At 41.5% G+C, this 23,141-nt stretch overlaps 1 protein-coding gene across 1 annotated transcript; it reads left to right on the top strand.

The window, feature by feature from the left end:
• The first annotated feature begins 16,543 nt into the window (after positions 1 to 16,543).
• Positions 16,544 to 23,074, top strand: LOC132868616 (E3 ubiquitin/ISG15 ligase TRIM25-like). Its single transcript, XM_060901641.1, has 4 exons — positions 16,544 to 17,408; positions 22,444 to 22,539; positions 22,702 to 22,931; positions 23,068 to 23,074. The coding sequence occupies exons 1-4, from the start codon at positions 16,818 to 16,820 to the stop codon at positions 23,072 to 23,074; spliced, it is 924 nt and encodes a 307-aa protein (XP_060757624.1). The 5' UTR covers positions 16,544 to 16,817.
• Positions 23,075 to 23,141: the final 67 nt, after the last annotated feature.

Raw genomic sequence — 23,141 nt, 5'->3', positions numbered from 1 at the left:
TGAACTCTTCATGACCTGCTGTTTGTGGAAACTAATCCACTTTGTGTTGGGTCACATCCCACCACCTCATCGCAGATTAGTTTCCTGGAGCAGCATGCCTCATCCTCTTTTATTCCTTACATCATGATTTATCAAGAACATTATACTGGGTCGATGAAGAATTCTTTCTCATGAACAGATTGTTGAGATGGAAATGAAGTCGGTAGATGAATATGTTTGAGATCAGAGATCCTGAGTCGCCTCAATCAGTCATTAGATGTGTCTTTGAGAAGTAGGAGAACACTGGAGAACCAGGAGGAAACCCACACTGACACGGGTCATTTTAACATTGTTAACAGACTGAAATGAATGTGCTGAAAGGCAGAAGAAAGAAATCTGCTAGTAGTGTTAACACAAGACGAGCTCACGATATAAAAAAATCGGAAATTATAAAAGAATATAAAGAAGGTGGCGAACAAGCAATTGACTTTGAATGTCTAAATTCTGTCTTAAAAATAAAATGGTTAAAATCTTTTCTGCTAGGTAGAAATAATATTTCTTTTTGTCTTTCCAGAGGTTTATTTGAAAAAATGGGAGGTATTGAGTTTGTCCTTAAATGTGATTTTAAAATAGAAAAACTACCAGTCAAGTTGGCGTCCTTTCACAAGCAGGTTCTGACACCTGGCTGACACATCACGTTTCTAAGTCTCGCACAAGTCTCGTGAAGATTGCGCGGATAAGTGACGCCTGCCGGGGAACAAAATGAACTACATTCAACATGGCTAAAAACCAGTGGCGGCTGGTAGTCTTTCAAACAGGGGAGGCTGGTCGGTTATGAGATTTCCAGATTTTAAAAGAAAAAACATCAATTTTGCCCATACTCTTGCCTCTGATCTGGCTGATTGTTGGCAAGGTCACAAACTGTGAAATAACAGGTTCTTTTGGCCCATTAGCCTACTGTCCAATATACATGATAGTGGTGTTGGGGGTGTATATTTTAACATTTTATATTTTAAAATTGTGGCATGTTGTTTAAAAATTGATCATTATTGAAAGCAGCTCTTTGTCAGGAACCTCAGCAGTAACAGCAGAGTGTTCTGGAATAGGCACAAGCACTGACCTTGGGGAGCCAAACATAGAGCTGGGTGCCACACATTTCATTCAATGACACTTTCCCTATATTTTACTTATTTTGACTGAGAAATGTTTTATTGACAATTTTGATAACCCTTCACTTTTGATCCAGGTCTGTAGTGTGAAATGTTCTTGGCTGTGTTTTTGTTTAAAAATGTTTTTCAAATTGTAGCTGTGTTTAATTCATATCCAGAGAAATATATATTCCAATATAATATACTCAGCATAAACATTTTAAATAGATTCTATATTTTTGGTCCATCCATGACATATTACTAAAGTAGCCTATTTACTGTTGTTGATGTGGGTCACTTGCTGTTAGCCAATTCACTTTCTCGTACCAGGAGAGCTGAAAGGAACGAGTATTATTCCCTACCTTCTTCACCAAGTCAATTTGAGGCGTTGGTCTACCCTGCTCTTTAATTTTAATTTTTTTCTCGAAAGGAAGACTGGCAAATGGCTTCGCCAAAATTAAATCAGCAATGCTTGGCATCCGTGCGCAGCTTTCTTGCTAGCTGACTAGCCCCCTCAAGTTCAAGTTCAGTCACTCAAATAAACGAAATTTCTGGAACTAAGACATCAAACTTATATTTACACTTATATATAAACTAAAGCCCTGTTCACACGGCACATATTTGCATCGATGCTGCACCGATGTATTTTGTTGCGATATATCTTACACCGGTGTAAATTTTGTGGAGCGTTCACACGTCACAACCCTGCTTACTAGAGAGAAGCGTGTCAGCACCGGTGCAGCCCCACTTGCGGTCACACGGCAGTTTCTGCGACCGTGCAATAGTAGCAAAAACTTTATTACTATCATTTCCTTTGATAGTAATAAAGTTTTGATATCATTTCCTTTTATTATTATCATTTCCTATCGTTATTACTATCATTTCCGATAGTAATAATGCGGAAATGAAATATGCGCATGCGTGAAAATGTACTTCCTTTTCCCGGTTGTCATGGCATCATCAAGCGCCGGGAAAACAACGTGGATGAAGACACCAGTGTTGCCAGATATTGCTGACTTTTTCCAGCCCAAAATATGTTCAAATCCACCAAAATGCACTTAAAACTGACAATCTGGCAACACTGGAAGACACGCAGTTCTGTTGTTGTTGATATTCGCCATTTTGGAAGCGCAAAATACCAGGATGCAAATTATGCAATGTCCGTATGTAATGAACCCTCCTCACGCGTAGCGAGTCTACCCCTGTAGCGTTCAGACGTCCCATTTTATATCGGTGCTGCCCCGCAAACTAGCATTTACTCCGGAGTAAATTTCTTAAACCACCTCCCGAGCAGGGTTAGATTTGCACCGGTTTAACCCTTTGGTGACTGACCCCTTGAACATGGTTCCTCCAGGAACGATGACATTTCAGTCGTCAAGACAACGGAAAAACTAAAATACAAGAGCATTTTGTTTTGTGCACAAGAGCATTGTGACGTATCTTTCTGTTTTTGTATTTTAGTTCTTCTGTTGTCTTGACAACTGAAAAGTCATAGTTCCTGGAGGAACCATTTTCAAGGGGTCAGTCACTAAAGGGTTAAGCAGCTTTCAGGGGCTACACCGGTATAACTTTGTACCGTGTGAACGCTCTACCGGGGCAGCCGCGGTGCTACACCGGAGTAAAAGTTGCCGTGTGAACACCCCTTTATATAACTTATATATAAACACTATATTTACACTTTATTTACAATGAAAATATATACAAACTAAAAAAGCTGGTAGAAACCGTATGTAATGAATGAAATCGAAATGTAAGCTGATCTCTTACAATACACCACAGCACTTGCGAATCTGCATGGGACTGAACTGAAATTCACCGCTGCCTGTCTATAGTTGAAACGAGCTGTCAATCAAAGAAAATATCCGGCCGCTTTCACCAATCACCAGTCTCCTCGCGGAAACTGCCATGTCCCTCCCACTGTGAGGCTCGGAGTCCGTGGGCGGGCATTTTTGTAGTATTTGTCCAATAATCATCTTGCATTTTGAGATTGACAAGCGCAGAGCTCCCAAATGCCATTGAAGTCCACTGAGGCTGGGCTGCATCGCGCTGTCATGAGGGGGAAAAACTCATGCACACATTAGGCGAACTGGGGAAAGTTATAACGGAATGGTTTCGCACTGCAGTTGGGTTGAGCACGTATATTTCTATGATTCTGGATCTGAAATAGCAATGTTATAAGGTCAGCTATAACATAAGCCTAGCGCAATTCATCCTACACGATGTTCGTCATTTTTAGAGGAGGCTGAGCCTCCCTCGTTGTCTTAGAGCAATCGCCCATGCTGTAAAATTAGGGTTTTTTTTACAGTGTTCCTCATATCTGGAAATTTAATCATGACTTATTACAGAACGGTGAATTTTGTGATCAGGTGAAGTCTCTTATTTTGGAGGTTGAAGAGTTAGACATGTCTGATAGGAGTAAATAGGAATGGTTTAAGTTTAAGCTCAAACAAATGGCAATTGGCATGGGTAAAAAACTTTCACGTATAAGGAAACAAGAACAAAAGAATCTGATTGATAAAATTAATACATTAGTAAATAACACACAACTATCCTTAGAAAACATTTCAGAATTACAGTCACTGCAGTCTCAACTAGACGAAATGTACACAATAAAGGCAAATGGAGCTTCCACTCGACCAAGAGCTGGATGGATCAAACAGGGTGAAAAAAGTTCATTGTATTTCTTCGGACTTGAAAAACAAAGACAAACTAAGAAAAAAAATGAGTAAGCTTATGACCAATGATAATATAATAGAAGATCAGAAATGAGTACAGGATGGAATTTGGCTCGTTTATTGTAACTTAAATTTAATAAATCAGAACATGACATCTTATTTTATCCCATCAATGATGACATCAAAAAAATGGATGAAGACAAACATACACTTGATGAGGAATGAACTATAACAGAAATTGAAATTGCATTAAAACAAATGAAAAATGGTAAATCACCAGGAATCGATGGCTTAACATCTGAATTTTTAAAATACTTTTGGGTGGATATTAAAAAATATATATTATATAGAGCATTTTTAGAATGCATTCACAAAGGATGTTTATCCCCGACTATGAAGACAGGCTTAATAACCTTGCTACCAAAAACCAAAAAAGACTTCTTGTTGCTAGACAATTGGAGACCTATAACCTTACTATGCAATGATTATAAATGACTTGCCTTAGTAACTGCTAATCGTCTAAAGCGTGGACTTGTAAAACTTGTAGACGAATATCAATCAGCCTTCACGAAGGGAAGATATATTCAAAACCACGTCCGACTGATTCTGGATATGATTGATTACCAATCAGTTATTCAATTTAAGATTTTATGTGGAATCAGACAAAGCTGCCCAATTTCACCAAAATTATTTAATGTACACAAATGCGAGCGTACTTAACCTTGTGGAATAATAGAACCATTACTATTAATAGGAAGACTTTATTTCAACAAGAATGGAATGATATTTTATCATTTTATGGAATGTTTTCGATATTACCGATCTAATGGATGAAAATGGACATTTAATGCAATTTAATTCATTTGTACAAAAGTTTCATTTAAAATGTGTCTATAGGGGCGGCACGGTGGTGTAGTGGTTAGCGCTGTCGCCTCACAGCAAGAAGGTCCTGGGTTCGAGCCCCGGGGCCGGCGAGGGCCTTTCTGTGTGGAGTTTGCATGTTCTCCCCGTGTCCGTGTGGGTTTCCTCCGGGTGCTCCGGTTTCCCCCACAGTCCAAAGACATGCAGGTTAGGTTAACTGGTGACTCTAAATTGACCGTAGGTGTGAATGTGAGTGTGAATGGTTGTCTGTGTCTATGTGTCAGCCCTGTGATGACCTGGCGACTTGTCCAGGGTGTACCCCGCCTTTCGCCCGTAGTCAGCTGGGATAGGCTCCAGCTTGCCTGCGACCCTGTAGAAGGATAAAGCGGCTAGAGATAATGAGATGAGATGTGTCTATAGAGAATTTAATTAAATTTGTAGAGCTATTCCACCTCCCTTAAAATTCACGATAAAAAAATACCCTTAAATATTCAAAGGCGTCGGTCAAACTGCCTGAACTGAAAATTGGTGAAGTGGAAATTGTTATTAGATTTTCTTTCACCAAAGTAATTAGAAATGTTTTAAAATGGAAGCTATTCCCTGACTTAAAAAAATAAAATCATGGATTAAAGCAAAAAAAATCATCTGATTGAAAAAAAAAAGCTCCATGTCGTTGGCCCCTACCACGTCAGCGATGCGTCAAATTTTAAATGCCGTGTTGTCCATTATCCCCTCGGCCCCTACTTATAGTACATTTACATAATTTTAACAATGACTAAAGCTAAGGCAAGACTTTACCATTGTCATTACTGGCAATTCATGATGAAACATCAAGTTTTCAGCGCAAAGTGCAAATTTATTTCAACAATACTTTAGTAATGCACAACATTGGTTCAGAGAAAAGTGCAAGTGCAGTCAAACTTGAACCATGCTTTCAAAAGAGTGGAACAGAAAGAAAAATAAGAAAATCTGTTGAAATAAAGCCAGGAAACAAGAAAATTAAAGTGAAAGTTCACTTTTTTTGCTTCTTCGCAGTGAAGCCAAAGGCATCTAGTTTGGCAACACCTGATGCCTGTTTTTGTTTCTTTTTCCTTGGCACAGCAGCAGGAGCTTGCCATTATCGTCCATTTCATTTCGCCAAGCCCATCTCCACTTATTCTTTACCGTTTTGTCGATGTCTGACACATCTCTGCCTTCATTTAAAAGAAGCATGTCCAGGCTGGCAAAACCGAAAGTAATTTGACACGCTCTAGTGATGTAAATCGAAGGGCCTATGTCAGGTGAAATATGGCCTTATACGCAGTACTCGAGTTGAGGGGGGGATGTGGGGGGAGGCATCCCCCTTCTGAAATAAAAATCTCAAATCGTCCCCCTTAAAAAACGGCCATCCCCCCCCCCCCATCACATCCCTTGGGTCATTTTACCAATTAATGTGGAAATTAGCCTACTATTATTTTAACAAATATTACTACCATTTCAACATTAGAGGCTTTGCGCAGTGATAGCCTACATGTAGCCGGATAAAAAAGACGCATATTTATTTATTCGGTTGCACCTCTCATTCACACCTACAGTACCAGTCAAAAGTTTGGAAACACCTCTAATTCAGTGGTTTTTCATTATTTTAAAATTTTCTGAATTGTAGATTAATACTAAAGTCATCAACTTTACGAAGAAATATCTATGGAATTATTTGGTAAACAAAAAAAGTGTTAATCAAACCAGAATATGTTTTATATTTTAGATTCTTCAAAGTAGGCACCTTTTGCTTAGATGACAGCTTTGCACATCTTGGCATTTTCTCATTCAGCTTAACGAGGTAGTCACCTGGACTGGCTTTCAGTTTACAGCTGTGCCTTGTCAAGAGTTAATTTCATGAATTTCTTGACCACTTAATGTGTTTGAGACCATCAGTTGTGTTGTGAAGAGGTAGAGTTGGTATACAGTGAACGGCCCTATTTGAGTACTGCTCTAATCCATATTATGCCAAGAACTACTCACACTGCAAAAAATAAAAATCTTAGGAAGTTTATTTGTCTATTTTCAAGTCAAAACATCTAGCCACCCTTATTATAAGACATAATTGCCCAACAAGCAAAACCTCATTTAGCTAGAAAGGCTAGTTTTTAGACAGTCCATCTTGAAAATCTTGTATAGACAAAATGTCTTGAAAAAGTCTTATTTGGAGCACCTTTGAAAATAAAACAAGTTTTTTTTTTAAACAAGTAAGTACATTTTGGACATTTGTCAAATGCGGTTCATCTTGTTTCAAGAAAAAAAAAACAAAGCATACTTGTTTTGGGAATTAATGAACTTTACTGAAATCTTTGAATCTTTCATTACAATTCAACTCCACCTTACAGATCCTAAGTTTACTGTGACTGTTTTCTCAGTCATTCAGAGTGAGCTCCTTCTAGATGCTGTACAGTACATACTCTAGACCAGACAAGTGCCTACGAGTGAGTGGAGGGCATTTTAGGCTACATCCACATGACAACGGCAACGAGATGTTATTTAAAAATATATCGCGTCCAAATGGGCAACAATCAGTAAAATATCAGGTCCATATGACAATGCAACGCTTGCTGAAAACGATGCAATACACATGCCACACCTCTAGGGGCGCTGTAAGACGGTCCCTTCGGAGACACCAGAACAATAGAAGAAGTAAGGACGCATGCGCATAAACTATTATGCGCGAGACTTCATATTAGCCACAAAGTCAGGAAAATCTGTTCGTAAAATTACATTATAATGACCAAATACAATGAAAAGTATTTTTCCAGTCTCACCTGTGAAAGGTAATCCCATGTGATCTCGTTTGGACGGCAAACCTGTTGGTACAGTTAAACGCAGCTAATCTTTATTCTCCGCTTTGACCTATCCAATATGGTGGTGAGGATGACGTATGATTCTACACGGAAGGCGGCGTCTTTAATGGTCCGGAATAAATTGAATGCTACACGTTGATGGATTAATTTGTTGTTTCTCACCTGTGAAAGGTAATCCCATGTGATCTCGTTTGGACGGTAAACCTGTTGGTACAGTTAAACGCAGCACATGAATCTTTATTCTCCGCTTTGACCTATCCAATATGGCGGCAAGGATGACGTATGATTCTACGCGGAAGGCGGCGTCTTTAATGGTCCGGAATAAATTGAATGCTACACATTGATGGATTAATTTGCTCTTCTACGCCCTTTTTGAGGAATGTATTGTCGGACTTAAACCAACATCTGAAGAGGTGAGATCGCTCCTTTTTTTCCCTATTTTTGCTGGCGGGATTGACTCTGCCCTAAGGGCAGAGTCTCTCTCTCTCTCTCTCTCTCACTTTGCACCATTACACAATAAATATTCACAGTGAAAATATTTTGTAAGCGCGTTTCATGAACCAAGTTATAGGATTTGTTGACAACTCGCATCGAGTTCGTTACACTTCTACCCGGCGTGAAGCACTCACAGTCATGTGGTTGTGACGTCATCGTAAACAAATCCGTTTTACTCATCCAGACGACTTCACAACGGCAACGTTGCCAGATCTTTCCACTCTGGAACCCGTTCTCAAAAAGATTGCGTTTTGGGCACCCAAAACGCCGGTGCCGTGTGGACGCCAGGCGTAAACGATAAGCAATTGTATTGGAGTCACCTGAATCCGTTGCCATGTGGACAGGGCCTTAGTGAGGTCTTTTTGGAATGCTGTGAGTTAAGTTCAGTGGTTTTTTTGTGTTTTTTTGTTTGTTTGTTTGGGGGTTTTTTGTGCCTGATCTTGTAAACCCCTTGTACACATGAATAGTCAGTGCCCCCAAAATGCACTGTTGCTTTGGCGTTGTGTAAGCACTGTAAGTCAAAATGCGTAGACTTTTTTTTTTTTGGTGCCTGAGGTCCTGGGGAAGTGGAATCTTAAGAGATGTTTTAATGTTTGAATGTTGAAATGGGAAAAAAAAATAAACTTGTTGCAATGCTACACGTGTCATCAACTTGATTCAAGATAGTCTCTGGTCTCATATCTAGAGTATTTTACTAATTACAGGTCACAAAAGGAGAATCTTTTAAGCTAGCAATGCTTAGTTGTAGAATTTAACAATCCTAATATTAGTATATTTATCTTAAATTCAGTTTTTACTGCTAAGACTGTCATGAATTTAAGTGAAATACCCTTAAAATGAAATCAATAAAAATGACTTGAATGGCTAAATGTAAGAAGTACAATCTTGTTATAAGAACTATTTTGATTATTTTGAGTTAATCAGATCTCGCATAATAAGTTCCCCAATCTTATTTTGGAATTATTTCATCTAAAAGCAGGTTAGATTTTTCATCTTACTTTAAGAAATCTTACCAAGTCAAATTTGACTAGTTCCATTGGCAGATTTTTTTCATCTGATTCAAGCAAATATGCTTTGTTTTAATCTTTTATTTCTTATTTTTGAAAGGCCATTTTTTGCAGTGCAACTAAGTAAAGAAAAACGACAGTCCATCATTACTTTAAGAAATGAAGGTCAGTCAGTCTGAAAAAGTTTGGGATGAGTTGGACCGCAGAGTGAAGGCAAAGCAGCCAACGAGTGCTCAGCACCTCTGGGAACTCCTTCGAGACTGTTGGAAAACCATTTCGAGTGATGACCTCATGAAGCTGATTGAGAGAATGTCAAGAGTGTGCAAAGCTGTAATCTAAGCAAAAGGTGCCTACTTTAAGAATCTAAAATCTAAAACATATTTTGGTTTGATTAACATTTTAAAGTTTACTAAATGATTCCTTATGTGTTGCTGCATAGTCTGGATGACTTCAGTATTCATTTACAATGTAGGAAAAAAATTTAAAAATAAAAACATCAAATTTGAAGGTGTTTCCAAACTTTTGACTGGTACTATATACGGAGGTTTCAGTCACTGAAAACAGCAACTTTCGCAAACTCTGGGCAGAGTGGAGATTTCTGAAAACTCCATCTTCAGACACGCGTGTAAATCGGGAAACCGAAGCAGCAGTGGGCGAGAGGGCGTGCGCGAATATAATGAGTCATAGGTGTGAATCTTTCACCGAATGCCAATTGTCCCGGTTCTTCATGAAATCGCACGCGCACGCACAAATTCATTAGGTTAACTTTCAAATAACTGTTCTTGTGCACTTGCGACACCGGACCGAGCCACTCTCCTGAAGTTTGAGCTTCGGAGTATTGGCTTCCACTGTTTTCTGACCTTTTGTGCGGAGCGCCACGGCTCACTCCGAGGCGCGGGGCTGGCCCGCCCTAGCACTGGTTCGTTGGGGAGAGGGCAGAGGTCGCTGGCTGCCAAGTTTGGGGAGGCTGGGACCTCCCCTGGCCGAGTTACGAGCGTGCAAAGTCGGTCTGGAGCCGCCGATAGAAACGAAACTCAAGCCGAGCACCGCGGCTCGCTGCCTACGCCCAGCCTCCCCGGGACTAGACAGTAGCGGAGGCTGTATTTATTTATTTATTTAGGCCTATCTAGCACAACAACTTATTCCTTTACATATACTCAAACACAGCACAAGAAAGGGTTCAACAACAGGCAATCACAGCAGCTTGGTGAAGTTCTAAATCACATCAGTGTCAGACCTATGGGCCTACCCCCCTTTTTTTTCTTCCTCGGATCTGCATCAATCTCATTATTGACCTTTAGCGCTCCCAGTTGACGGAAATCCATCGTAGCGACGGAAAACTTTAATCCACGCTAATGCTGTTTGGGGGGCCTTGGCATGGAAAAGTTTGGGAACCCCTGATATAGAGGACGCTCACAAATCGAGGAACCAAAGTACATCTTTTGATCTAATTACGTATATCTAGACTCTATTTAAAGGTACACTGGATTCACATTTCCCAGTAACTGATACATAATAAAGCTATAAAAAAAATGGTACAACCCTAGTAACGAGGAAAAGTCCGGGTTTGTGCCTGTGTTTCCCAGAGTGTACTGTAGGTGTACGTTACTGACTGTCACCCATCTGTTGCTCTGTGATGGTGGAATCAGGCCAAGTTGAAACACCTACTGCACTTGAACACACTTTGCAGGCGTTTGAAAGCTATTTTGTTCCATGTGTAAAGTGTCAATCATCTCTTAATCAACCCTTTATCAGTTTCAGCTTTCTCAACCCACCTCAGGAGTGACACTGAGATGTGGTTTAAACCACAACAAGAACACAGCTGTGTCTCAGACACACATATCATCTCACACACACGAGCTCATGCATTGATCCCATTTCACCGCAGGACTGATACACAGCACAAAGTGTGTCTCTAAAGTGTATTTTTCCGTGTCAAGTACCTGCAATATGTCCATCCATCCATCCATTATCCGTAAGCGCTTATCCTGTGCAGGGTCACACGCAAGCTGGAGTCTATCCCAGCTGACTATGGGCGAGAGGCAGGGTACACCCTGGACAAGTCGCCAGGTCATCGCAGGGCTGACACAGAGATTCACAGTCACATTCACACCTACGGTTAATTTAACGCCACCAATTATCCTAACCTGCATGTCTTTGGGCTGTGGGGGAAACCGGAGCACCCAAAACACAGGGAGAACATGCAAACTCTACACAGAAAGGCCCCGTCAGCTACTAGGCTCGAACCCAGAATCTTTTTGCTGTGAGGCGACAGTACTAACCTCTACACCACTGTGCTGCCTGTAATATGTATTACTATATAATTACATTATGTGGGGGAAACCGAAGCACCCGGAGGAGAACATGCAAACTCTGTACAGAAAGACCCCGTCAGCTACTGGGCTCAAACCCAGAACCTTTTTGCTGTGAGCCGACAGTACTAACCACTAAACCACCGTGCTGCCTGTAATATGTATTACTATGTAATTACATTATGTAGGGGAAACCGAAGCACCTGGAGGAGAACATGCAAACTCTGTACAGAAAGACCCCGTCAGCTACTGGGCTCAAACCCAGAACCTTTTTGCTGTGAGGCGACAGTGCTAACCAATACACCACTGTGCTGCCTGTAATATGTATTACTATGTAATTACATTATGTAGGGGAAACCGAAGCACCTGGAGGAGAACATGCAAACTCTGTACAGAAAGACCCCGTCAGCTACTGGGCTCGAACCCAGAACCTTCTTGCTGTGAGCCGACAGTGCTAACCACTACACCACCGTGCTGCCTGTAATATGTATTACTATGTAATTACATTATCAGGGTCCCTGGAGGTTTTCAGGTTTCCTCGAACCTTACAAACACAGCTGGATACGCAACACTCTCCAGCCCCTGGGCATGAACTGTGATGGAGTGGGGTCCCGGGGTGTGTCCCCACCTCATGCCCAGTGTTCCTGGGACACACTCTGTATGACACTTGTTAGGTTCAACCCAGTTAGAAGGTCAACTTATGTCTCGAGACCACCGCCCTCGTACCACCCAGAGCTCTGGAGGTCAGTCGCAAAGAAAGACAGGAACCCCAATGTAGTTCACATCTTTATTCGCAAGTTCCCCAATTGGACAGGAATACAGAGGGTTATTATATGTGAGTGTTATCTGTTATAAATGACATCACTGTAGAGGGTGTGTGTGTGTGTGTCTATGGGGGTGTGTGAGTGAGTGACATCATTTTGATATCTGTGTCTAGTGTGTGTGTGTGTTGACTTGCGTGCAAGTGAGCATCTTGATCTTGGGGCAGGTCATTGCTTACGTACACCCCTTCAGGTCAGATATACTTAAGATGGTGATAGAATTTTTAAACACATATGTTATAAGAAAGTAAACAAAAAATAAGAACAACTTATACAAAGAATATTTCTGGCAAAACAAAGAAATGCTACTTCTAACTTAAAACTATAAAACTATAAAATCACTAAATGCATCCTAGATCTAACAATTAAATCCAACATTCAATCATTTCAGATTCAACATTAAAGAGACTGGTTAACTCTAACCATCTTAAATTACAATCCCAGCTATAAGCTAACTTAAATCATGGCATTAAAATCTAACACATAGTATATGCAGCTCTGAGTGTGTGTTGGTGTGTCTGACATCATATGTAGACCTTCAGGCGCCGTTTAGACACATCTCAATAATACACATTTCTTATCAAAAATAAACAAAATGTTCTTCAACAGTGTGGCTGAGGTCATTTTGACTGAACAGACTGAACAGAATAAATCATTCAATCATCATTTTAACTGAAAAATAAATCCTTTAAGTCTTACGATCAAAAATACTTACAATTAATTATAAACCTACATAATAATAAACCTAACAGCACTGGAGTATGACAGTCTGCGGCTGCGCGTGTGTAAAGGTGCATTCATGTAGAGCCTGGCCCTGACTCCGCCCACTCCCACACCTCTGTGCCGTTTCCAGAAAGAGCTGCAGGTGAGTCGGACTTTGTCCTTTACTCCTGTCCTCCCAGAAATAAGGCTGGTTCCAGAGCTCACCTCGGTCCCGGAGCTTCAGGCTCGTCCCCGGGGCTCCCACACGCAGCCGGACAGAACGCCTCGCTGCTGCTGCTGCTGTAGCCGGTCAGAACCACTCCCGCCGCCTCCTGCTTCCGGTTCATGCTGCGCCCCGCATTATTCACGCTCACAATAATAATAATAACAATATTATAAAATAAAGGCAACAAAGAGCGAGAAGCCACTGTTCCCTAACCGAGCAGAGAAGCTCCGCCCCCCAGAGCAGGAGGAACAAAGTCTGCTCTCCCTCCGTCAACATGGGCGGTCCGATTCACTTCACTCAGCCGACTCCTCTGAACAGCCCGTTTCAGTGAATCGATTCACAGCTGCTCATACACTGGATAACCAAACTCCATGACTGAACATTTACAGTGTCCGTCTTTTAATTGAATAATACTGTCAAGTTTATTTGTATCGCGCTTTTAACAATAAGCATTGTCGCAAAGCAGCTTTACAGAATTTGAACGACTTAAAACATGAGCTAATTTTATCCCTAGGTCGATGTTTTTTTTTTTAAGTGAAACGTGATTGAAATCACCGAGCACAAAAGCCGGAGCGTCAGGAGCGATCCACTGGAGTTTATGCACAACATCGGAGACAGCAGGCGGAGGGGGCGGGGCTTGCGGGTGAATCTATGCAGCCGCAGTGAAGAGTTGCTGAAAGTGGCGGGGCAGGGACAGCAGAAGGGGCGCAGTGACACAGCTAAGAGCTCAACATCAGGTGTACAGATACGCTCGCTTACTGTCACTGCAGAACAGGATGTTTGATTGACATACAGACACACCCCTCCCTCCACCCTGAATTCTCCCCGTCACCTCTCTGTTCCGGTCCAGGCGGTGCGGCGTTCCAAAGCCGCTGATCAGCAGCTCAGAGTCCGGGTCATTTTCATGAAGCCACGTCTCTGTAAACGCCAACAGACAGCGCTCTTTAAAATCCTTGAGGAAGCGGACATTCCCCTGCAGTTCGTCCGCTTTATTTCTAAGAGATCGAACATTTCCAAGGATCATCGAAGGCGGTTAAGCTGCGACTTCCTCATCCGACGTCGAACTCCTCCTCGCTTCCCCCTCTTCCTCCTCTTCTCCTTTGCTCCTCTGTTACCGTTGTTCGATTGTCTTTTGATGATAGTTGTAACGTGACGTCAGACACGCCAGTAGTCCTCCAATTGAGTTGCAGAAGTTCGTTTCTGCTGTATCGCAGCCTGATTGGGCGGTAGAGCTGGTATCCAGGTAACCGAAAAATGCCAGCAGAAGCAGCAGAACGGTGCGGAGTAGATCCATGTCTCTTCAATCGTCAGCACAAAACACTTTCGGTACTATCCAGTTTCACGTTGGTAAACAACAGGACTCACGTTTAGACAATAAATCAGACAAACAAACAAACAAGCTGAGCCGAGCTATCACTTTCTGCCGGTCGCAGCGTGCGCATGCGCCCTCTATAACAAATGTTATGTTGTCCAGGGTAAGTGTGTCCTGTAGCTGGATTTTAGAAGAAAGCCAGTCCAAAAAGTCCTCCCAAAATGTTTTTGTGTAAATACATTGAAAGAAAAGACGGTCCGTAGTTTCAATATCTGATTCACAGAAAATACAGTTGTTATCAATACTGTCAATATTGAACCTCACTCTTAGCATTCCACTGGATGGATAAATCTCATTCAAAATCTTAACATGCGCTTCCTTCACCTTTGGACTTACAGGAAATTTTAGATATTGGGTCCTCCATTGGGCGGCACGCTGGTGTAGTGGTTAGCGCTGTCGCCTCACAGCAAGAAGGTCCTGGGTTCGAGCCCTGGGGCCGGCGAGGGCCTTTCTGTGCGGAGTTTGCATGTTCTCCCCGTGTCCGCGTGGGTTTCCTCCGGGTGCTCCGGTTTCCCCCACAGTCCAAAGACATGCAGGTTAGGTTAACTGGTAACTCTAAATGGACCGTAGGTGTGAATGTGAGTGTGAATGGTTGTCTGTGTCTATGTGTCAGCCCTGTGATGACCTGGCGACTTGTCCAGGGTGTACCCCGCCTTTCGCCCGTAGTCAGCTGGGATAGGCTCCAGCTTTCCTGCGACCCTGTAGAAGGATAAAGCGGCTAGAGATAATGGGTCCTCCATTTTTTAACCTCTACTTCAGAGAACTTCTGAAAGATGGAATTTCTATTTGAACGTATTGGGTACAGATTATTATTCAAATGATTATGTAGGATTTTGTTTGGAATCTCTTTGTTAAGAAAGTCTTGTTCCATGATGTAGAGTATTGGAAGGTTAGGAGGAGGCAAACTCTCAGGATCAATGTTTTGTACAAGTTGTTTGACTGGTTGAGGAATTGCTTTGCATATTTTATTAAATTCAGCTTTTTTGCAGGTAATATTATGAATGGAGCAGAAGTTTTCATATAACAGCCAGTTGCCCTGATTATCCATAAGGTGAGATATTAACCAAATACCTTTATCCATCCAGTGTTGCAAAAAGAGAGATTTTCCATTACACAGAACATATCTATTATTCCAAATCGGTGTTTGGTGTGGTGTAAAGTTGTGGTTGTACATAAGTTTCCAGCATAACAGAACCTGCTTGTGAAAGGATGCCAACTTGACTGGTAGTTTTTCTATTTTAAAATCACATTTAAGGACAAACTCAATACCTCCCTTTTTTTCAAATAAACCTCTGGAAAGACAAAACGAAATATTATTTCTACCTAGCAGAAAAGATTTTAACCATTTTATTTTTAAGACAGCATTTAAACATTCAAAGTCAATTGCTTGTACGCCACCTTCTTTATATTCTTTTATAATTTCCGATTTTTTGATATCGTGAGCTCGTCTTGTGTTAACACTACTAGCAGATTTCTTTCTTCTGCCTTTCAGCACATTCATTTCAGTCTGTTAACAATGTTAAAATGACCTGTGTCAGTGTGGGTTTCCTCCTGGTTCTCCAGTGTTCTCCTACTTCTCAAAGACACATCTAATGACTGATTTAGGCGACTCAGGATCTCTGATCTCAAACATATTCATCAACCAACTTCATTTCCATCTCAACAACCTGTTCATGAGAAACAATTCTTCATCGACCCAGAATAATGTTCTTGATAAATTATGATGTCCGGAATAAAACAGGATGAGGCATGCTGCTCCAGGAAACTAATCTGCGATGAGGTGGTGGGATGTGACCCAACACAAAGTGGATTAGTTTCCACAAACAGCAGGTCATCAAGAGTTCAGGCTCTTGTTAAGCCTGGAGCGCTCATACTGAGTGAAATGGAGATTTTGTAGAAAAAAAGATCCACTTTTGTGATTTCTATTCGCAATAAACAATGCAAAATCAATAAAATACGGTTTTCCTTCCTGACAGCTGCGTCCTCCTCACTTTTAAAATGGCTCCAACATTCTTTAGGGATGAAGATCAGTTTAAAGATGTCACGAGGAAAAAGCTGTTCAAGTGAAACAATTGTAATTTATCAACAAGGCTGAAAGTTGTGCTTGAGGTGTCAGTAGGTGGAAAAGTCCAGAAAATTAAGATCCATTCTGTGAGTATTTCATGAAATTAATCCTAATCAGTGCAGCTACATGGGTTATATTTCTGCACTGAAGGGAGATGAAATGGTTAATAGAGGAGTGTTCATGATCTCTCTGTGTTTGTGCTCCTCCTCTTCCTCTATTGCTCTTTCACACACAGAACCAGGAAGTAACTCCTCATTTCAGAGAAAACAAAACTGATCTCTCTCTCTCTCTCTCTCTCTCTCTCTCAGTGTGAGTTCAGGAAAATGGCCGAGGCCAGTATTTCAGTAGCTCAGGACCAGTTCATGTGTCCAGTGTGTCTGGATCTCCTGAAGGATCCGGTGGCTATCTCCTGTGGTCACAGTTTCTGTAAGGTGTGTATTAATGGCCGCTGGGATCAGGAGGATCAGAAGGGCGTCTACAGCTGTCCTCAGTGCAGAGACACTTTCACGACAAGGCCTGTTCTACGCAGAAACAACATGCTGGATGAAGTGGTGGAGAAACTGAAGAAGACTAAAGTCCAAGCTGCTTCTCCTGCTCACTGTTACGCTGGACCTGGAGATGTGGAGTGTGATTTCTGCACCGGGAGAAAACACAAAGCCGTCAAGTCCTGTCTGATGTGTTTGACTTCATTTTGTGAAATTCATCTGAAACCTCATCTTGAAGTTCCTGCTTTGAGAAAACACACATTAATTGAAGCCTCAGCAAAACTCCAAGAGAAGATCTGCTCTGAACATAACAAGCTGATTGAGATCTACTGTCGTACTGATCAAATATGTATTTGCTCTTTGTGCATGTTGGAGAAACATAAAGACCATGACGCTGTTTCAGTTGCAGCAGAAAGAGCTGAGAAACAGGTGAGAACTAGAAATTTTTCCAGAATTAAATCATCTTAATTATAGTTTCCCATCTAGAAACAGGTGCTTTAGTCAGTGATATGATTTGAACTTTAATTTCAATCTGTGTATCAGGGCTTTACATTAACTTTTTTGCTCACCGGCCACTGTGGCTAGTGGTTTTCCCGAGTCACTAGCCATTCAGCCTTTTCACTAGCCACAGTTTGGTTGCCAGGAAATTGCAGTTTTTTCTTCACCATGATGCATTAAAGTTCGGAAGATCTAGATTTAATTATGAATGGCAGCGTATAATGTATCTCTACAGTAGCACTCAATACTCAGTGCTGTTAAGGTCGCTCCCTATATGAAAACATGCAACCAGTTGAGACAAAAATATAAACAGAGTATTCTGTTTATTGAACTCAAATTCAAGCCCCTTACAATATGAAATATCGTATAATATGAAAAATAACATTCAGTACAACTGAACTGATACTAATATTAAAAGTCCAATTCAAAACATTTATCACTGAAAAACATTTGATGTTTTGATATGCAAGTATTATGTGTATTATCAAGTATTATTATGTATATTATGTATTATCTATTAGTGTGTGTGTGAATATGTGTAGAGAGAGACATTAAATGTCCTCATTACATTCATCATCAGATGAGTCTGAATGGTCCATGAAAAATGGTCTTCGTGACCTGAGGCTTCCAGCAGGCCATAAGTTGATAGCTGGGGCGAGATCAACTTCTTTCCAATCGCGTGAACGTTTCTAAACAGCAGCTCCATCCTCTCCAGCTCAGCCGACTTCATGACAGCCAGGGACTGAAAGCAATGCTGTCCTGTAGTGAACCAGCCGTCTTCACCTGTTTTGATGTTATAGTACCGATGTGTGCATTTGACTTTTCGTGGTCCTTTACAGTTTCAAGTTTAAAATTACTGGTGCCTGTCTTTGCCAGACTTTCTACAGTCTTCGCAGTACAGGGTATTTTTGGTTTTGCTATGAACTAGCCAATCTCACCCAAACTTCCATTTGTCATTGAACTGTCTTATCTTCCTATTAGCATCTTGTTCATCTTCATGGCCGGAGCCAGCTATGAGGCCCCCGTGGTCTGGATCTCGGTCATTTTTAAGAGCTGAAAATACATTTGTACGTTAAATATTCAACTGGATAAAAAATAAAGAATAACATAAAAATGTCTCCGTAAAAAGTGCATTGATAATTATGTTAAATGTTGATTCTGTCTTCTGTGTGTGTTTGGTGTGCACGGCTCTGAGACCAAGAACACAAACGCGAATGAGTGCGTGACTCGGCAGAGGAACACAGTGCAGGAGACACGGGGTTTTCATGGGAACCATCAGCGCACTTTCATCAAGCTGTTCAATTTACATTTTCGAAGCAGCGCAGTTGTAGCCAGACGCGCAGCTTGTGAACAGGCAAGGCAGGCAACTGTTTGGGGCACCATGGCCCAGGGGGCCCCCGAGAGTCGGGGCCAGAGGGCTTATTTATTTTGTTTTTTTATTGTTTTTATTGTTCTTTACCATTGTATTTTCACATTTGGAATTTAAAAAACTTTGGTTTCATACATTTTTCGTTGGTGTCAGATTATTTATAACATATTGGTGATGGACACTGGTCAGAAGGGCCCCCTGGAAATTTTTGCTTGGGGCCACAACAGACTCTAGAATCGCCTCTGGTTGTAGCCTGCCTTGTTTGTGATTTTAAAAATAAATCATTCGATAAGCCAAAGCAATAGAGTGGAAAGTTTCAACTTATGTTTGCCTTGGGTAACTTTGCCTAAAACATGGTGGTGTATACTGATTTTTTTTTTCCCAGAATTTTTTTTTTGTGTGTGTAACGGATGCCAGATTGTTAATGTATCTTAGTTCCATAGGCTACATGGTTAGGGTATCTTTTGTCCTCATTGCTTGGGCCAGATCAAACCATTAAACAAGCTTAAATTATTCTTACTCTTGCCACATACATGATTTTTTTTTTTCAAAACTGATGATATTCAGTTCAAACACCATTAAGAGTAATTTCAGGAATAGATCTCTTGTGTGGCGTGTAATTCACCCCCTCATTTAAATATGGCGAACATTTTTCGGCGTGCGCTTTGCGCATCACAGACCTCAGTGATTTTAAAAAGCGGCTCCGGCCCTGCGCATCTCTGCCCCTTTTTCCCTGAGCAGCAGGGTTTGAAACTCCAGCTATATGCTGCCACATACTGCGCTTGTCAGTCATCAGCAACTTTATTGCTTCGTTCATTAACCGCAGGTTACCATATCATTGATTTGATTTTATCTGAGACATTCTAAACAATTCTAACATGTTGTGTCAGAATGTTTATGCAGGTGCTCATGGGAGTTGTAGGCGCGTAATATTACATTGCAATGTGTTTATTATATCAGATGCCTTCAGAGAAAACTACAATTAAAATATATTGTCATACCACAGAATAAACCACCGACCAAAGTGGCTAGTGAGACTAAAGTTATTACCCGCCAAAGCCGAATTTTACCCGCATTTGGCGGGTGGGTGGGTGCTAATGTAAAGCCCTGGTGTGTATCAATCAGAAGGATTCTGTAAAAGCTGATTAAAATTGTCTGTGTTCTGGTGAACAGAGTGTTAAATTTATCTTCAGTGATGGTCGTAATCTGGTTCGGGGTGGCGTTGCTGATAACGTTGCCCTTCAGACCAAAAGAGAGAGTTGAGAGACTGTCTTAAGGAATGAACGTTGTCTCTGTACACGCTTTTCCCGAACTCACTCGTAAGAAGGAGTCTAAAGAGCAACAGGACGAAGAGCGTCTTTGTAGTTCGCGTCCCTGAAGGCAATCATATTGGACATAACTAACAGTGTCCAAGTTAACTAGCTATGTGTAAACATTAGCCGTGGACAAGGCGATGGCAACTTGGCGGGCAAATCCACAGAAAGCCATTTGACTAATCAGACTGTGTAGCTATTTCAACGTTATCGCGAGCTCTAAAGCACAGACAACTTCACTGCAAGCTTTCTCTTGGAATAAAACATTTATATCCCTCAATATGCTTCCGTAGGTCGGATGGTGAGTTTTTGTAGGCTGTGATGTGCTCCGTTTTAGGCAAACAAAGCAAATATTTAAAGCAAAATGACTCTTTATTCCTTTCAGAAAACTGAACCATGGGTTCTAGCTATAGAACCGTGGGTGTGTGCATTCCCCAGAAGAACCGCCTCCTTCCATTCTGCCATCAACTGATCATGTTAAATAATGCTGCGGAGAAATCACTGATCTTGATTTTATCCAGTCTATGGACGTGACGTGACCCGAGTGATTACTGATAGACTGTCTCAGTGTCACCTGCGGAAAAACCAATCATGTTTTAGAAAAGAAAAGAAAAGAAAAAAACATCCACTTTCAAAGCTGCTTCATAGTAACGAGTAACGAGGACCTTGATAGAAATGTAGTGGAGTAAAAAGTACGATATTTGTCTTTCAAATGGAGTGAAGTTAAAGTCATAAGTTTCCACAAAAATACTCAAGTAAAGTACAGATACTCAAAAAGTGTACTTCAGTACAGAACTCAAGTAAATGTACTTCGTTACTGTCCACCTCTGATAATTAACTCGATGTATTTGCAATGTAGAAGAAAACTAATTGAACACCACCAGCAGATTCAACCCCAGTTTCCCCCGCTGACTGTGAGAGTCCCTCAGAGCCGCATGCGCATTCTGTGGATTCGGCAGCGAGCGAGTCGCTCTTTGTTTTGAACGAGTGCTCCGGGTCTCTCGTAAATTCCGAGCAAACTAAAGGACGGCTTGTGCTACGATGTTGTTCGGGAAAACCACGTTAGCTTGATGATGGATCTTAAGAGGTCATTTAAAACTCTCTTGGCCTTAAGAGGCTTTCAGGAAACCCAGCCCAGATCAGTTAGTGAACATTTCTCTCTCTCTCTCTCTCTCTCTCTCTCTCTCTCTCTCTCACACACACACACACTGGCGCCATCTGCGGGGGGCACGGACCTTTTTGACCCCCCAAAGATAAAGTTGGGGGGGCAAAAACACCCCAATAATGAAACGTGAAAAAGTAGTAAACAGTACAGATGAATTCATGTTAACTGACGATTGAAACCAACTAAACAAATAATAGCCTAGCTTTGAATGCAAAATAAGTAATCTATAGAAACGTCACCTAAAATGTTATGATCGGACATGACCCGCCCCCTTTTCCGCTTGCAATATTCCAATGGTTGGCAGTGAGTGATTGACAGGTTGCACTCCGCAAAATTTACACTTCGTAGCACTAGGCCTACGCGGCCCAGGCAAAAAAAAAAAACATAAATAAAATATTTCTTTGCGTAGCAACCAAGGCAGCACTACTGAGGCGAAAAGTTCTGTGTGGCCTCCCGCAGCCATTTTCACTGAACAGTGAACATAGAAATGAAGCAAAATGGACAAGTGGATTATCCAAACCAATAGGCCGGCAGCCACCAGCAATGAAGGTGATCATGTTGCGCAGAATTTGGACACTGAAGTCTGTGTTAAAGCCGATGCGGATATATAAGTTTAACGCGCTTAAGCCTTTTTATGGAGTATGGTGCACGGGTTTTTTTTGCACTATTCTTGTCAGTTGTCTGCCGAATTCATCTCAAAGAAAATTGCATTAAACTAAATTTGTTTATTGAATAAATTGTGTTTCATACAATGTTTAAAGTCGTGAGATTTTTTTAATGCATCATAATAAGTTATCGTTAAAATGGGCGCTTCCCACTTGCAACGGTGAATAGTAATGAATGAAAATGACTTAGAACTGAGTCTTTGATATTCAACTACATACACTGCCGACGTCATGACGTCACGGTGCAAGAACATAATTCTGACCCCCCAATGTTGACATGAAGTTGGCGCCTATGCACACACACACACACACACACACACACACACACACACACACACACACACACAGTACATAACCTTCAGAGTGAAACATGAATGTACTTTGAACTGACATTAATATGGAACCAGTTCGCTCGTACTGTATAAAAAGCTGAATGTATTTTATTTGTCCTCAGAGTGAGTTAAAGGAGGAGCAGATGAAATCCCAGCAGAGAATCCAGGAGAAGCAGAAGAAGGTGCAGGAGCTGAAACAGACTGTGAACTCTATAAAGGTGAGCAGTGAGCAGAGACAGAGCTGCTCCTAGAAACACACACAACATGGACAACGAGTCATTTACAGTCCCAGTAAGAGAGGGAATGATAGATGAGCTTTAAATCTTGTGTGTGTGTGTGTGTGTGTGTGTGTGTGTGTGTGTGTGTGTGTCTCCTAACAGCTCAGTGCACAGACAGCAGTGGAGGACAGTGAGAGGATCTTTACTGAGCTGATCAGCTCCATGGAGAAAAAGCGCTGGGAGGTGACGGAGCTGATCAGAGATCAGGAGAAGGCTGAACTGAGTCGAGCTGAACGACTCCTGGAGCAACTGGAGCAGGAGATTGCTGATCTTCAGAGGAGAGTCACTGAGCTGGAGCAGCTTTCACACACACACGATCACATCCATTTCCTCCAGGTAACACTCACTGTCTGATCTACAGAGCCAGCTGTTCCTCACACACTCTCTAAAACACCTCTCATTAAGGGAACAATAAATGTCCCTGTCTGACATCACAAGTGGGTTTTACATTTCATTTGCTTTCTGTAGGTTTTAGCTTCTGGACGTCACTCTCCTCCATTGAACAGACCATCATTTCACACATCCAGCGTCACTGTCCATCA

This window comes from Neoarius graeffei, chromosome 2 (assembly GCF_027579695.1).
Source record: "Neoarius graeffei isolate fNeoGra1 chromosome 2, fNeoGra1.pri, whole genome shotgun sequence".
Classification (NCBI taxonomy): domain Eukaryota; kingdom Metazoa; phylum Chordata; class Actinopteri; order Siluriformes; family Ariidae; genus Neoarius; species Neoarius graeffei.
Note: the sequence above shows the minus strand (reverse complement) of the source record. Positions and strands in the feature narration are given on the sequence as shown.

What these genes read in the sequence shown, in the direction of transcription:
- LOC132868616 (XM_060901641.1), top strand. Translation starts at nt 16,818, where the DNA reads ATGGCCGAGGCCAGTATTTCAGTAGCTCAGGACCAGTTCATGTGTCCA. An exon ending in CAGAAAGAGCTGAGAAACAG is followed by an intron (nt 17,409 to 22,443) that starts GTGAGAACTAGA and finishes ATTTGTCCTCAG; the next exon opens with AGTGAGTTAAAGGAGGAGCA. An exon ending in AGACTGTGAACTCTATAAAG is followed by an intron (nt 22,540 to 22,701) that starts GTGAGCAGTGAG and finishes GTCTCCTAACAG; the next exon opens with CTCAGTGCACAGACAGCAGT.